The following is a 14,785-nucleotide window of genomic DNA, read 5'->3' as shown; positions in this document are numbered from 1 at the left end:
TTCTCCACGTTTGGACTACTGCAACTCCCTCTACGTTGGAATGACAATTGCAGTTAGTCCAAAATGCCGCTGCTCGCCTTTTAACTGCCACTAAAAAACATGAACACATCTTAGCATCCCTTCAGTGGAAACACAAACCTGATGCGAACCGAACTCAAGCGTCGCATCGTATCTATAGAGTTCCCGCCGTGTCGCTAGCCTGTCTGTGTCTCTGCTCTGCATGGCGCAGCTGAACCACGAAGGCAAGTGCGAGTTCATGGTCGTCCCGTGCCCGTCCTGCAAGGAGCGGATTCGCTTCAGCGAGCAGGAGCGCCACAGCGAGCGCGAGTGCCCGGAGAGGACGCTCAACTGCAAGTACTGCAAGGAACCCTTTCACTTCAAGAACATCAAGGTGGGCTAAAGCGCCGAGCCCTCGGCAAGTTTGTTTGGTTCGACCGTATCAAAGTGTTTGATTCCCAGGCACACGATGAGATCTGTCCCAAGTACCCGATGATCTGCGAGGGCTGCGCCAAGAAGAAGATACCCAGGGAGAAGGTGACGAAGAGTTCAAATATCTTCCGGGTCCCACAACTGATGCTTTCTTTGTCATGTCTTCCAGTATGTGGACCACATCAAGTTCTGCAGCAAATTCAGGACGCCGTGTCGCTTCCACGTCGTGGGATGCGACATGTCTGTGAGTGACCTCGTTCTCCTCGTGGAAATTCCTCTGATTTTGTCCAATCCTGTTAACCCTGGAGACTGTTAGTCATGCGGGGGAGTCAGTCAGAATCAGAGCGTTCAAATTCCGTTGAAGGTTTTTCTTTGCTTTGGTCACCAAAGTGCTTGCTCAAGTCGCTCCCGACTAAAGTGAGGGTTGGACACCACCAGGGCCGCTTCTTGTCACCGATTCTGTTCATAACTTCTATCGACAGAATTTCTTGGCGCAGTCATGGCGTTGAAGGGATCCGGTTCAGTGGCTGCAAGATTAGGTCTCTGCTGGCTTCACCTGGCCGTGATCTTCAACTCTCACTGGACCGGTTGGCAGCTGAGTGTGAAGCGACCGGGATGAAAATCAGCGCCTTGTAGCACAAGTCCATGGTTTTCGCCCGTAAAAGGGTGGAGTTTCACGGGTTGGGGACGGGATCCTGCCCCAAGTGGAAGAGTTCAGGTACCTTGGGGTCTTGTTCCCGGGCGAAGGAAGAGTGGATCGTGAGATTGACAGGCGGATCGGTGCGGGATCTGCAGTGATGCAGACCCTGTGTCGGTCGGTCTTAGTGAAGAAAATGCTCTCTCAATTTACCGGTCGATCTACGTTCCTATCCTCACCTATGGTCATGAGCTTTGGGTGGTGACCGAAAGGACAAGATCTTTGGTACAAGCGGCTGAAATGAGTGTCCTCTGTCGGGTCGCGGGGCTCTCCCTTAGAGATAGGGTGAGAAGCTCTGTCATTCGGAAGGAGCTCGGAGTAAAGCCGCTGCTCCTCTACATCAAGAGGAGCCAGGTGAGGTGGTTTGGGCATCTGGTCAGGATTTCCGCCCGGACGCCTCTCTGGGGAGGTATTTAAGGCACGTCCAACCGGTAGGAGGCCACAGGAAAGACCCAGGACACGTTGGAGAGACTAGTTCTCCCAGCTGGCTTGGGAACGCCCCGGAACTGCCAAGTGGGAGCTGGACAAATTGTCTGAGGAAAGGGAATTCTGGGGTTCTCTACTTAGGCTGCTGCCACCTCAACCCGACCTCGGATAAGCGAAAGAAGAGGACATTTAGATGTTAACTGTTTGTCCAATATTTAGGTAAACACGCTGCAAGACTGTATCGGACATTTTACATGCAAACTGAAATAATCCAAGACAAAAGCACGAAGTCCAACAACACTGCCGTAGGTTTAAAAACATCCTGTCATCGCCCATTCTCTTTATGTCTCTGCCTAAAGTCACAAGTAAATGTGCAAGCAGTGACTGGTTTGATTTTTATGATGTCAACAACAAGATGAGTATGAGGAGGAGCGGTTCCATCTTTATGTTTCTTTGGATAACTGTTGTAAATTGACTTTACCCAGCATCTTGCCTGCAGGTGGAGAAAGAGAAGACTCACGACCACGAGCGTGCGTTTGCCTACGAGCACCTCAACCTGCTGCTGCACTACATCATGGGCATGAAGGTGAGCATGGAGGGGCTGCAGCCGCAGGGTCTGGAGGTGGCGGGACACAAACTGGTGGAACTGCAGCAGTCCCTCAGGGAACTGGAGGCCCGAGTCTCCCAGCTCAGCACCACCTCCCCCTGGCCTCCCGTGCAGGGAGCTGCCGCCTCCTCGTCCTCCGGCTCTGGCCCGTCTGCCTCGGCGCCCCTGCCGCCGCCACCCACACTGGCGCCCACCCTCTCCGTGTCTACCTCCTTCACGCCGCTGCCCAGCTCGGTGGGCGCGGCGCTGGAGCTGCAGCTCCACAGCGAGAAGACCAAGGTGGCCGAGCTGGGCCGCCGGTGCACCGAGTTGGAGGTGAAGTCCGGCACCTTTGAAAACGTGGTGTGCGTCCTCAACAGAGAAGTGGAGCGCTTCGCCACAACCATGGAGGCTAGCAACCGCCAGCACAAGCTGGACCAGGACAAGATCGAGGCTTTGAGTAACAAGGTAGCTCGGCGCTCTTAAAATCTTTGCAACAGACTAAGCTGAGAGGTGGTTCTCACAGGTGCGGCAGCTGGAGAGGACGGTGGGGCTGAAGGACCTGATGGTGGCAGAGATGGAGGGTCGGCTGAGGGAGATGTCTGCCACCACCTTTGATGGCGTCTTTGTCTGGAGGATCTCCGATTTTGCCAAAAAGAGACAGGACGCTATCGCGGGTCGAGCCCCCGCCATGTTCTCGCCAGGTACCACCCTTTTTGAATTATACAGTATCACACATTTCACTACGCATTTTAGTCTTGCGCTAAAGGGGTCATGTCACGATTTTATTTCTACATTTCAAACACTTCATTGTGGTCTACATAAAATGTAATGGTGGTTCTTTGGTGAAAAAACGGCATAGATTTTGTTTTACAGACCAATTTTCAAGCCATTTTTTCTCCCTTTTATAACGGTTGAGGCGGAGTTGTTAGATGCAAATCAACCCCTCCTCGTCCCGCTCCCTCACGCTGAGTAAGCATTGGCACCCGCCCCGCAGACATTTTTTGTAGTTTTTTTTTTTTAGCTTTCTTGCTTTTATCGTGCACTTTGGACATCGGAAACCGCTAGCAGCCATTTGTCTTGAGTGACTTCCACCACAACACAACATCCCGGGTGATACAGTGAGACCAGCGGCTAACCGTGTTTTATTGCCGGCACTAAGGAAGGAGGCGGTGCGGGGGACGGGAGAGGGGAGAGAAGCCAGGCTGATGCAAAGGTCCGGAACTACAGGCTGGCTAAGGTTAAACTTCTACCGAGTCCGTACCTTTCTAATGCTAGAGCCTGGACGTGTACATGTGGATGGATCATGTAAATAACTCTTTGAGTTGTAAATCAGAATCAGAACCAGACGTACTTTATTAATCCCTGAGGGGAAATTGAGATTTTCAGCACAATCCCATTCAAGATCAGACAACCCTTACGGGGAGACAGAAAAAAGATTGCTGACGGGTCTGCCAACTTCCGGCGCCCCTTCCAAAAAAATGGTGAGAAACAGGTAAACGTCGGGGAAGGGGAGAGGGGGCGGGGAGAGTAAAACATATTCAGTCAAAGGCTGGACTCCAGGAAGTGGGTCCAGACTGAGGCCAAGGGAAAAAAACCTCATTGCCAAAGCATACATAAACAAGTTACATAGAATCAACAAAACTTGCAACAGAGGGGAGGGAGTGGGAGCTACGGAGGCCGGCTGCTGCTGTATAAGCGCTAGTCAGCCGTCAATCGCCCCTAAGGGGAATCAAGCTGTGGTGAAGGCGTGGGGTGGGGTTGGGGGGCTGTGGGGTGCATATGCCCATTGTCCAGGGTGTAGCGTTGTTGTGTCTGTAGGCCTGGAGCCGCTCCGCAGGCAGTGTAAGCAAAGTTCAACTCCCAGGTGTTATTGAGGAGGGAGGGAGGTCAGAGCGTCCATCACGGAGGTGTCCTCGGGAAACAATGGAGGCTCGAGGCTATGAACTAACCTACGAGCTACATGCCAAACGTAACAACGGATCGTATAACTTACTCGTTCATTGCCAAGCACGGTAGACACTGATCAAATTAAAAGTAGGTTTTAGGGAAATTATTCTTTATTTTGCCGGAGGACGATGACGCTATTTTCTTACAGTAGAAGGCTAAGCTGGCTACACAACAAATCGAGCTAACAATGCTAAAGTACTCAAACTCTTTCATTCCGTTGCTATTAATTGTAGTCACAGAGCCCGCCGTTAAAAGTAGTTTATTGGAAAACACGTCCTCATACTGGCGCAGGTGTCTGACCCAGGACTCTTGGAAGTGCACTAAATCAGAATCAGAACCAGACATACTTTATTAATCCCTGAGGGGAAATTTAGATTTTCAGCACAATCCCATTCAAGATCAGACAAACCTTACGTGGAGACAGAAAAAAGATTGCTGACGGGTCTGCCAACTTCCGGCGCCCCTTCCAAAAAAATGGTGAGAAACAGGTAAACGTTGGGGAAGGGGAGAGTAAAAAATATTCAGTCAAAGGCTGGACTCCAGGAAGTGGGTCCAGACTGAGGCCAAGGGAAAAAAAACCTCATTGCCATAGCACACACAAACAAGTTACATAGAATCAACAAAACTTGCAACAGAGGGGAGGGAGTGGGAGCTACGGAGGCCGGCTGCTGCTGTATAAGCGCTAGTCAGCCGTCAATCGCCCCTAAGGGGAATCAAGCTGTGGTGAAGGCGTGGGGTGGGGTTGGGGGGCTGTGGGGTGCATATGCCCATTGTCCAGGGTGTAGCGTTGTTGTGTCTGTAGGCCTGGAGCCGCTCCGCAGGCAGTGCAAGCAAAGTTCAACTCCCAGGTGTTGTTGAGGAGGGAGGGAGGTCAGACCGTCCATCACGGAGGTGTCCTCGGGAAACAATGGAGGCTCGAGGCTATGAACTAACCTACGAGCTACATGGCAAACGTAAAAACGGATCGTATAACTTACTCGTTCATTGCCAAGCACGGTAGACACTGATCAAATTAAAAGTAGGTTTTAGGGAAATTATTCTTTATTTTGCCGGAGGACGATGACGCTATTTTCTTACAGTAGAAGGCTAAGCTGGCTACACAACAAATCGAGCTAACAATGCTAAAGTACTCAAACTCTTTCATTCCGTTGCTATTAATTGTAGTCACAGAGCCCGCCGTTAAAAGTAGTTTATTGGAAAACACGTCCTCATACTGGCGCAGGTGTCTGACCCAGGACTCTTGGAAGTGCACTACACACACGAACAAAGACTACTTGAGGCACATTGCCACAAATGATAAAAACTCAAAGTAAATCACTTTTTACTTTGGATGAGGAGCATTTTCCTTCCAAAATAAGTCATACATTTTTTTTTTACTTTTATCGCTTAAATCTCTAGATCAACTTCAGATCAATCTGTCTATTGTAAGTTTTTATCATTTTTGTATGGGTTTTTGTATGGCTCTTTTTGTCAAAGAAAATCACAAAATATGCAATATTTTTCCCAGAAAATAGGTCAAAATGTAATATTTGATGTGAAGCAATTGGAGCCCTAAATATGTCAATAATTCATAACATTGATTATAATTCATTATTATTATTTTTTTTAGTAATGTTAGTTTTAAAAAAAATGGTCAGGGATCCAAAAGGTCCCCACTCATATAAGTGTTAAAAATAAGTCATAAATTATTTTATTTACTTTTATTGTTTAAATCTCTCCGTCTATTGTAAGTTTTTATGAATTTTTTTTAATGATTTTTTTTGTTTTTGTTTTAATGACTCTTTTTGTCATAGAAAAACACAAAATATGCAATATTATTTCCCATAAAATATGTCAAAGTGGAATATTTGATGTGAAGTCATTGGAGCCCTAAATATGTCAATAATTCATAACATTGATTATAATTCATTATTATAATTTTTTTTAGTTATGTTAGTTTAAAAAAAAATTCTCAGGGATCCAAAAGAGCCCTACTTATATAAGTCTTAAAAATAAGTAATAGATTTTTTTTTTTTTTACTTTTATCACTTAAATCTGTAGGTCAACTTCAGATCAATCCATCTATTGTAAGTTTTTATGATTTTTTTAATGTTTTTTTTTGTTTTGTTTCATGGCTCTTTTTTTGTCAAAGAAAAACACAAAATATGCAATATTTTTCCCAGTAAATATGTCAGAGTGGAATATTTGATGTGAAGTCATTGGAGCCCTAAATATGTCAATAATACATAACATTGATTATAATTCATTATTATTATTTTTTTTAGTAATGTTAGTTTTAAACAAATAGTCAGGGATCCAAAAGAGCCCCACTCAAATAAGTGTTAAAAATAAGTCATACATTTTTTTTTTACTTTTATTGTTTAAATCTCTACGTCTATTGTAAGTTTTTATGATTTTTTTTCAAGGTTTTTTGTTTTCTTTTATTTTAATGGCTCTTTTTGTCAAAGAAAAACACAAAGTATGCAATATTTTTTCCCACAAAACATGTCAAAGTGGAATATTTGATGTGAAGTCATTGGAGCCCTAAATATGTCAATAATTCATAACATTGATTATAACAATTTGTATTTTTTTTTAGCAATGACCGTTTTAACTTTTTTTTTATCAGGGATCCAAAAGGGCCCCACTCATATAAGTGTTAAAAAAAGTCCTAATAAATATATTTTTTTTACTTTTATCACTTAAATATCTAGATCAACTTCAGATCAATCCGTCTATTGTTAGTTTTTTATCATTTTTTAATGTTTCTTGTTTTGTTTTAATGGCTCTTTTTGTCAAAGAAAAACACAAAATATGCAATATTTTTCCCAGAAAATATGTCAAAGTGGAATATTTGATGTGAAGTCATTGGAGCCCTAAATATGTCAGTAATTCATAACATTGATAATTCATTATTATTATTTTTTTCTTTTATCAATGAAAGTTAAAAAAATTTAAAATCAGGGATCCAAAAGGGCCTCACTCATATAAGTGTTAAAAATAAGTCCTAATTTAATTTAATTTTTTTTACTTTTATCACTTAAATCTCTAGATCAACTTCAGATCAATCCGTCTATTGTAAGTTTTTATCATTTTTTTATGTATTTTGTTTTTTTTTATGGCTCTATTTGTCAAAGAAAATAACAAAATATGCAATATTTTCCCCAGAAAACATGTCAAAGTGAAATATTTGATGTGAAGTCATTGGAGCCCTAAATATTTCAATAATTCATACATTGATTATAACAATAAACGTTGTTTTTTTTAGCAATGACAGTTAGAACATTTTTTTCCTCAGAGATCCAAAAGAGCCCCACTCATATAAGTGTTAAAAATAAGTCATACATTTTTTTTTAACTTTTATTGTTTAAATCCTTACGTCTATTGTAAGTTTTTATGATTTTTAAAAAAAAAGTTTTTGTTTTGTTTTGTTTTAATGGCTCATTTTGTCAAAGAAAAAAACAAAATATTCAATATTTTTCCCAGAAAACATGTCAAAGTGGAATATCTGATGTGAAGTCATTGGAGCCCTAATATGTCAATAATTCATAACATTGATTATAATAATAAACTTTTTTTTTTAGCAATGACAGTTAGACATTTTTTTTCCTCAGAGATCCAAAAGGGCCCCATTCATATACGTGTTAAAAATAAGTCATATATATATTTTTTACTTTTATTGTTTAAATCTCTACCTCTATTGTAAGTTTTTATGATTTTTTTTTTTTTTAATGTTTTTTGTTTTCTTTTGTTTTAATGGCTCATTTTGTCAAAGAAAAACACAAAATATGCAATATTTTTCCCAGAAAACATGTCAAAGTGGAATATTTGATGTGAAGTCATTGGAGCCCTAAATGTGTTAATAATTCATACATTGATTATAATAATATATATATATATTTTTTTAGCAATGACCGTTTTAAATTTTTTTTAAAATCAGGGATCCAAAAGGGCCCCACTCATTTAAGTGTTAAAAATAAGTCCTAATAAATATTTTTTTTTTTACTTTTATCACTTAAATATGTAGATCAACTTCAGATCAATCCGTCTATTGTAAGTTTTTATAATTTTTTTATGTTTCTTGTTTTGTTTTAATGGCTCTTTTTGTCAAAGAAAAACACAAAATATGCAATATTTTTCCCAGAAAACATGTCAAAGTGGAATATTTGATGTGAAGTCATTGGAGCCCTAAATATGTCAATAATTCATAACATTGATTATAATAATAATGTTTGTTTTTTTAGCAATGGCAGTTAAAACATTATTTTTCTCAGGGATCCAAAAGGGCCCCACTCATATAAGTGTTAAAAATAAGTCATACATTTTTTGTAAAACTTTTATTGTTTAAATCCTTACGTCTATTGTAAGTTTTTATGATTTTTTTAAAAATGTTTTTGTTTTGTTTTGTTTTAATGGCTCTTTTTGTCAAAGAAAAAAACAAAATATTCAATATTTTTTCCCAGAAAACATGTCAAAGTGGAATATTTGATGTGAAGTCATTGGAGCCCTAAATATGTCAATAATTCATAACATTGATTATAATAATAAACGTTGTTTTTTTTTAGCAATGACAGTTTGAACATTTTTTTTCTCAGAGATCCAAAAGGGCCCCACTCATATAAGTGTTAAAAATAAGTCATACATTTATTTTTTAACTTTTATTGTTTAAATCCTTACGTCTATTGTAAGTTTTTATGATTTAAAAAAAAAATGTTTTTGTTTTGTTTTGTTTTAATGGCTCTTTTTGTCAAAGAATAAAACAAAATATTCAATATTTTTCCCAGAAAACATGTCAAAGTGGAATATTTGATGTGAAGTCATTGTAGCCCTAAATATGTCAATAATTCATAACATTGATTATAATAATAAAACTTTTTTTTTTTTAATCAATGACAGTTAGAAAATTTTTTTCTCTCAGAGATCCAAAAGGGCCCCACTCATATAAGTGTTAAAAATAAGTCCTAATTTTATTTTATTTTTTTTACTTTTATCACTTAAATCTCTAGATCAACTTCAGATCACTCTGTCTATTGTAAGTTTTTATGATTTTTTTATATATTTTGTTTTGTTTTATGGCTCTATTTGTCAAAGAAAAAAACAAAATATTCAATATTTTTCCCAGAAAACATGTCAAAGTGGAATATTTGATGTGAAGTCATTGTAGCCCTAAATATGTCAATAATTCATAACATTGATTATAATAATAATGTTTGTTTTTATAGCAATGGCAGTTAAAACATTATTTTTCTCAGGGATCCAAAAGGGCCCCATTTATATAAGTGTTAAAAATAAGTCATATATATTTTTTTTACTTTTATTGTTTAAATCTCTACGTCTATTGTAAGTTTTTATGATTTTTTTTTTTTTATGTTTTTTGTTTTCTTTTGTTTTAATGGCTCATTTTGTCAAAGAAAAACACAAAATATGCAATATTTTTCCCAGAAAACATGTCAAAGTGGAATATTTGATGTGAAGTTATTGGAGCCCTAAATATGTTAATAATTCATACATTGATTATAATAATATATATATATATATATATTTTTTAGCAATGACCGTTTAAATTTTTTTTTTTTATCAGGGATCCAAAAGGGCCCCACTCATTTAAGTGTTAAAAATAAGTCCTAATAAATATATATTTTTTACTTTTATCACTTAAATATGTAGATCAACTTCAGATCAATCCGTCTATTGTAAGTTTTTATAATTTTTTTATGTTTCTTGTTTTGTTTTAATGGCTCTTTTTGTCAAAGAAAAACACAAAATATGCAATATTTTTCCCAGAAAACATGTCAAAGTGGAATATTTGATGTGAAGTCATTGGAGCCCTAAATATGTCAATAATTCATAACATTGATTATAATAATAATGTTTGTTTTTTTAGCAATGGCAGTTAAAACATTATTTTTCTCAGGGATCCAAAAGGGCCCCACTCATATAAGTGTAAAAATAAGTCATTAATTTTTTTTTTTACTTTTATTGTTTAAATCCTTACGTCTATTGTAAGTTTTTATGATTTTTAAAAAATGTTTTTGTTTTGTTTTGTTTTAATGGCTCTTTTTGTCAAAGAAAAACACAAAATATGCAATATTTTCTCCAGAAAACATGTCAAAGTGGAATATCTGATGTGAAGCCATTGGAGCCCTAAATAGGTCAATAATTCATAACATTGATTATAATAATTTTTTTTTTTTTTTTTAGCAATGACCGTTTTAAAATTTTTTTTATCAGGGTTCCAAAAGGGCCCCACTCATGTGTTAAAAATAAGTCCTAATAAATATTTTTTTTTTACTTTTATCACTTAAATATCTAGATCAACTTCAGATCAATCCGTCTATTGTAAGTTTTTATGATTTTTTTTAAGTTTTCTGTGTTGTTTTAATGGCTCTTTTTGTCAAAGAAAATCACAAAATATGCAATATTTTCTCCAGAAAACATGTAAAAGTGGAATATTTGATGTGAAGTCATTGGAGCCCTGAATATGTCAATCATTCAAAACATTGATTATAAAGTGATAAGCGGTAGAAAATGGGTGGATGGATGGATTATAATAATAATAATTTTTTTTTTTTAGCAATGACATTTTTTCTTTTTTTTCTTTCAGTAATCCAAAACGGCTCCACTCATATAAGTGTTAAAAATAAGTCATTATTATTATTTTTTTTAAACATATTTTTACTTAAATATCTAGATCAACTTCAGATCAATCCGTCTATTGTAAGTTTTTATGTTTTTTTTAAATGTTTTTTAATGGCTCTTTTTGTCAAAAAAAACCCCTCAAAATATGCAATATTCTTCCCAGAAAATATGTCAAAGTGGAATATTTGATGTGAAGTCATTGGAGCCTAAATATGTCAATAATTCATAACATTGATTATAATTCATTATAATTTTTTTTTTTTAGTAATGACAGTTTACATTTTTTTCCTCAGGGATCCAAAAGGGCCCCACTCATATAAGTGTTAAAAATAAGTCATACATTTTTTTTTACTTTTATTGTTTAAATCTCTACGTTTATTGTAAGTTTTAATGATTTTTTTAATGTTTTTTTAAAAAAAAATTTATGGCTCTTTTTGTCAAAGAAAAACACAAAATATGCAATATTCTTCCCAGAAAATATGTCAAAGTGGAATATTTGATGTGAAGTCATTGGAGCCTAAATATGTCAATAATTCATAACATTGATTATAATTCATTATAATTTTTTTTTTTTAGTAATGACAGTTTACATTTTTTTTCTCAGGGATCCAAAAGGGCCCCACTCATATAAGTGTTAAAAATAAGTCATACATTTTTTTTTTTTACTTTTATTGTTTAAATCTCTACGTCTATTTTAAGTTTTTATGATTTTTGTTTTGTTTTGTTTTAAGGGCTCTTTTTGTTAAAGAAAATCACAAAATATGCAATATTTTCTCCAGAAAACATGTAAAAGTGGAATATTTGATGTGAAGTCATTGGAGCCCTAAATATGTCAACAATTCATAACATTGATTATAAAAGGATAAGCGGTAGAAAATGGGTGGATGGATGGATTATAATAATAATAATATTTTTTTTTTTAGCAATGACATTTTTTTTTTTTTCTCTCAGTAATCCAAAACGGCCCCACTCATATAAGTGTTAAAAATAAGTCATTATTATTTATTTATTTTTTTAACATATTTTTACTTAAATATCTAGATCAACTTCAGATCAATCCGTCTATTGTAAGTTGTTATGTTTTTTTTAAACGTTTTGTTATGGCTCTTTTTGTCAAAAAAAACCCTCAAAATATGCAATATTCTTCCCAGAAAATATGTCAAAGTGGAATATTTGATGTGAAGTCATTGGAGCCTAAATATGTCAATAATTCATAACATTGATTATAATTCATTATAATTTTTTTTTTTTAGTAATGACAGTTTACATTTTTTTTCTCAGGGATCCAAAAGGGCCCCACTCATATAAGTGTTAAAAATAAGTCATACATTTTTTTTTTTACTTTTATTGTTTAAATCTCTACGTTTATTGTAAGTTTTTATGATTTTTTTAATGTTTTTTTAAAAAAAAATTTATGGCTCTTTTTGTCAAAGAAAAACACAAAATATGCAATATTCTTCCCAGAAAATATGTCAAAGTGGAATATTTGATGTGAAGTCATTGGAGCCTAAATATGTCAATAATTCATTTCATTGATTATAAATCATTATAATTTTTTTTTTTTTAGTAATGACAGTTTAACATTTTTTTCTCAGGGATCCAAAAGGGCCCCACTCATATAAGTGTTAAAAATAAGTCATACATTTTATTTTACTTTTATTGTTTAAATCTCTACGTTTATTGTAAGTTTTTATGATTTTTTTAATGTTTTTTTTTTTTTTAAATTTATGGCTCTTTTTGTCAAAGAAAAACACAAAATATGCAATATTCTTCCCAGAAAATATGTCAAAGTGGAATATTTGATGTGAAGTCATTGGAGCCTAAATATGTCAATAATTCATAACATTGATTATAATTCATTATAATTTTTTTTTTTATAGTAATGACAGTTAAAAAAAATTTTTCTCAGGGATCCAAAAGGGCCCCACTCATATAAGTGTTAAAAATAAGTCATACATTTTTTTTTTTACTTTTATTGTTTAAATCTCTACGTTTATTGTAAGTTTTTATGATTTTTTTAATGTTTTTTTTTTTTTTTTTTTTTATGGCTCTTTTTGTCAAAGAAAAACACAAAATATGCAATATTCTTCCCAGAAAATATGTCAAAGTGGAATATTTGATGTGAATTAATTGGAGCCAATAATTCATAACCAAATTGATTTTGATTCATTATTATTTTTGGAGCTAGGACAGCCTGCATGGCTTTTTCTGGTCACATTTCACCTCTTTTCTCTTTTATTCAAATGTTTTGAGGTTATTTTGTAATAGTATTTTTAGAATGTGCCGCGGGCCGTCCAAAAAAAACGAGATGCACTTTGGACCGCCGCTGACATGAGGGTGTTGTGATTGTCTGACTTCCTGTCCGGCAGCGTTCTACACCAGCAAGTACGGCTACAAGATGTGTCTGCGGATCTACCTGAACGGCGACGGCACGGGCCGAGGCAGCCACCTGTCCTTGTTCTTCGTGGTCATGCGAGGACTCAGCGACGCCCTGCTCAAATGGCCCTTCAACCAAAAGGTAACAACTTCCGAAGGCGCCCGGAAACGAGTCGGCTGACGCCGCCTGGTCCGCCCCGCAGGTGACGCTGATGTTGCTGGACCAGAGCAACCGCGAGCACATCATCGACGCCTTCCGCCCCGACGTCACCTCCTCCTCCTTCCAGCGGCCCGTCAGCGAGATGAACATCGCCAGCGGCTGCCCGCTCTTCTGCCCGCTCTCCAAGCTGGACGCCAAAAACTCCTACATCCGCGACGACACCATCTTCATCAAGGCCATCGTGGACCTCACCGGCCTCTAGCGGGGAGGGGGGGGGAGCTCGGCTTCCATTGCGAGGGCGTCTCCTTGAATCGGGGGCTTCGTTTTGGCGATCCCCGTAGGACGGCGTTAAGCGCCCCCTTTGCGGCTTTGGGGAGACGAAACGGTCGGCCCCGCCCGGGCGGCGGCGTTGTTGTCGTCGTCGTCGGCGAGGGCGTCCGCCATCACTGTTTGTGTCGGGCGCCGCACTTCCCCAGGTTTTCTTCCCTCACCTTGGTTTTTGGCTCGCAGGACACCAGAGCGACGGGTTCGGGAGCGGCGTTGAGCAGACGCGGGGACGTCTGAGCGTCGTCGGCGCAGAATTGGGCCGATAGACGGTCACGTGGCGGTGGCGTTTTTAGCTTCTTCTTCTTCTTCTTCTTCTTCTTCTTCAGATTGTCGGTATCGTGATGCCCTCTCCGTTCTAATGTTGAGTACTTTTTTGCATAGACAAACGTGGAGTTATGTGATCAACCAGGCTTTTCTTTTCCTTTCAATATGGGTGACGTGCATGCCGAGTGTCAAAGTGCGCCTTAGCTTCATGAAGCGTAGCAGCGGCCATCTCGCCCGCACGTCAGGTTAGGGTTCCAAGCAGGGTTCGGGTTCAGAAGCAGGGTTTCGAGGGCGTCCCCCGTCCGTTTTTTTGGCGTCCGTCGCTCGTTCCGACTCGGGGTTGTGACCGGTGCTTTGGTACATCTGTGGAAGATACAGTGGAGTTAGCGAGGTGTCGACGAGCGTTTTTTTGTCCCCCGTGACGGACGCACACAGCTGGAGTTGTCCCAAAACCCCCATTTGGGAGTGTTATTGCAGCTGAACTACAAAACCCCAAAACCAGTGAAGTTGTTACGTTGTGTAAATGGTAAATAAAAACAGAATACAATGATTTGCAAATCCTTTTCAACTTATATTCAATAGAATAGACTGCAAAGACAAGATATTTCATGTTCACACTGGCAAACAAATAATCATTAACTTAGAATTTAATGGCAGCAGTGCATTTTTACCACTGTGTTACATGGCCTTTCCTTTTAACAACACTCAGTAAAGGTTTGGGAACTGAGGAGACACATTTTTGAAGTGGAATTATTTCCCATTCTTGCTTGATGTACAGCTTAAAGGCCTACTGAAATGATTTTTTTTAATTTAAACGGGGATAGCAGATCCATTCTATGTGTCATACTTGATCATTTCGCGATATTGCCATATTTTTGCTGAAAGGATTTAGTAGAGAACATCGACGATAAAGTTCTGGTCGCTGATAAAAAAAAGCCTTGCCTGTACCGGA

The 14,785-nt window shown here is 37.8% G+C and overlaps 1 protein-coding gene across 2 annotated transcripts in view; it reads left to right on the top strand.

Annotated features, from left to right (window-relative positions):
* LOC133656347 (TNF receptor-associated factor 2-like) overlaps positions 1 to 14,369 on the top strand; it is a 32,295-nt gene extending 17,926 nt beyond the window's left edge. For both annotated transcript variants that reach the window (XM_062057401.1, XM_062057399.1), the window contains 7 exons: positions 230 to 391; positions 460 to 534; positions 599 to 673; positions 2,052 to 2,606; positions 2,665 to 2,842; positions 13,076 to 13,224; positions 13,286 to 14,369. In XM_062057401.1, coding sequence (XP_061913385.1) covers positions 230 to 391; positions 460 to 534; positions 599 to 673; positions 2,052 to 2,606; positions 2,665 to 2,842; positions 13,076 to 13,224; positions 13,286 to 13,504 — 1,413 coding nt within the window. In that variant the 3' untranslated portion in view covers positions 13,505 to 14,369. The remainder of the gene's footprint in view (positions 1 to 229; positions 392 to 459; positions 535 to 598; positions 674 to 2,051; positions 2,607 to 2,664; positions 2,843 to 13,075; positions 13,225 to 13,285) is intronic.
* Positions 14,370 to 14,785: the final 416 nt, after the last annotated feature.

This window comes from Entelurus aequoreus, linkage group LG08, assembly GCF_033978785.1.
Source record: "Entelurus aequoreus isolate RoL-2023_Sb linkage group LG08, RoL_Eaeq_v1.1, whole genome shotgun sequence".
NCBI classification, from domain to species: Eukaryota; Metazoa; Chordata; class Actinopteri; order Syngnathiformes; family Syngnathidae; genus Entelurus; species Entelurus aequoreus.
This window is presented reverse-complemented; position numbering and strand designations above follow the sequence as displayed.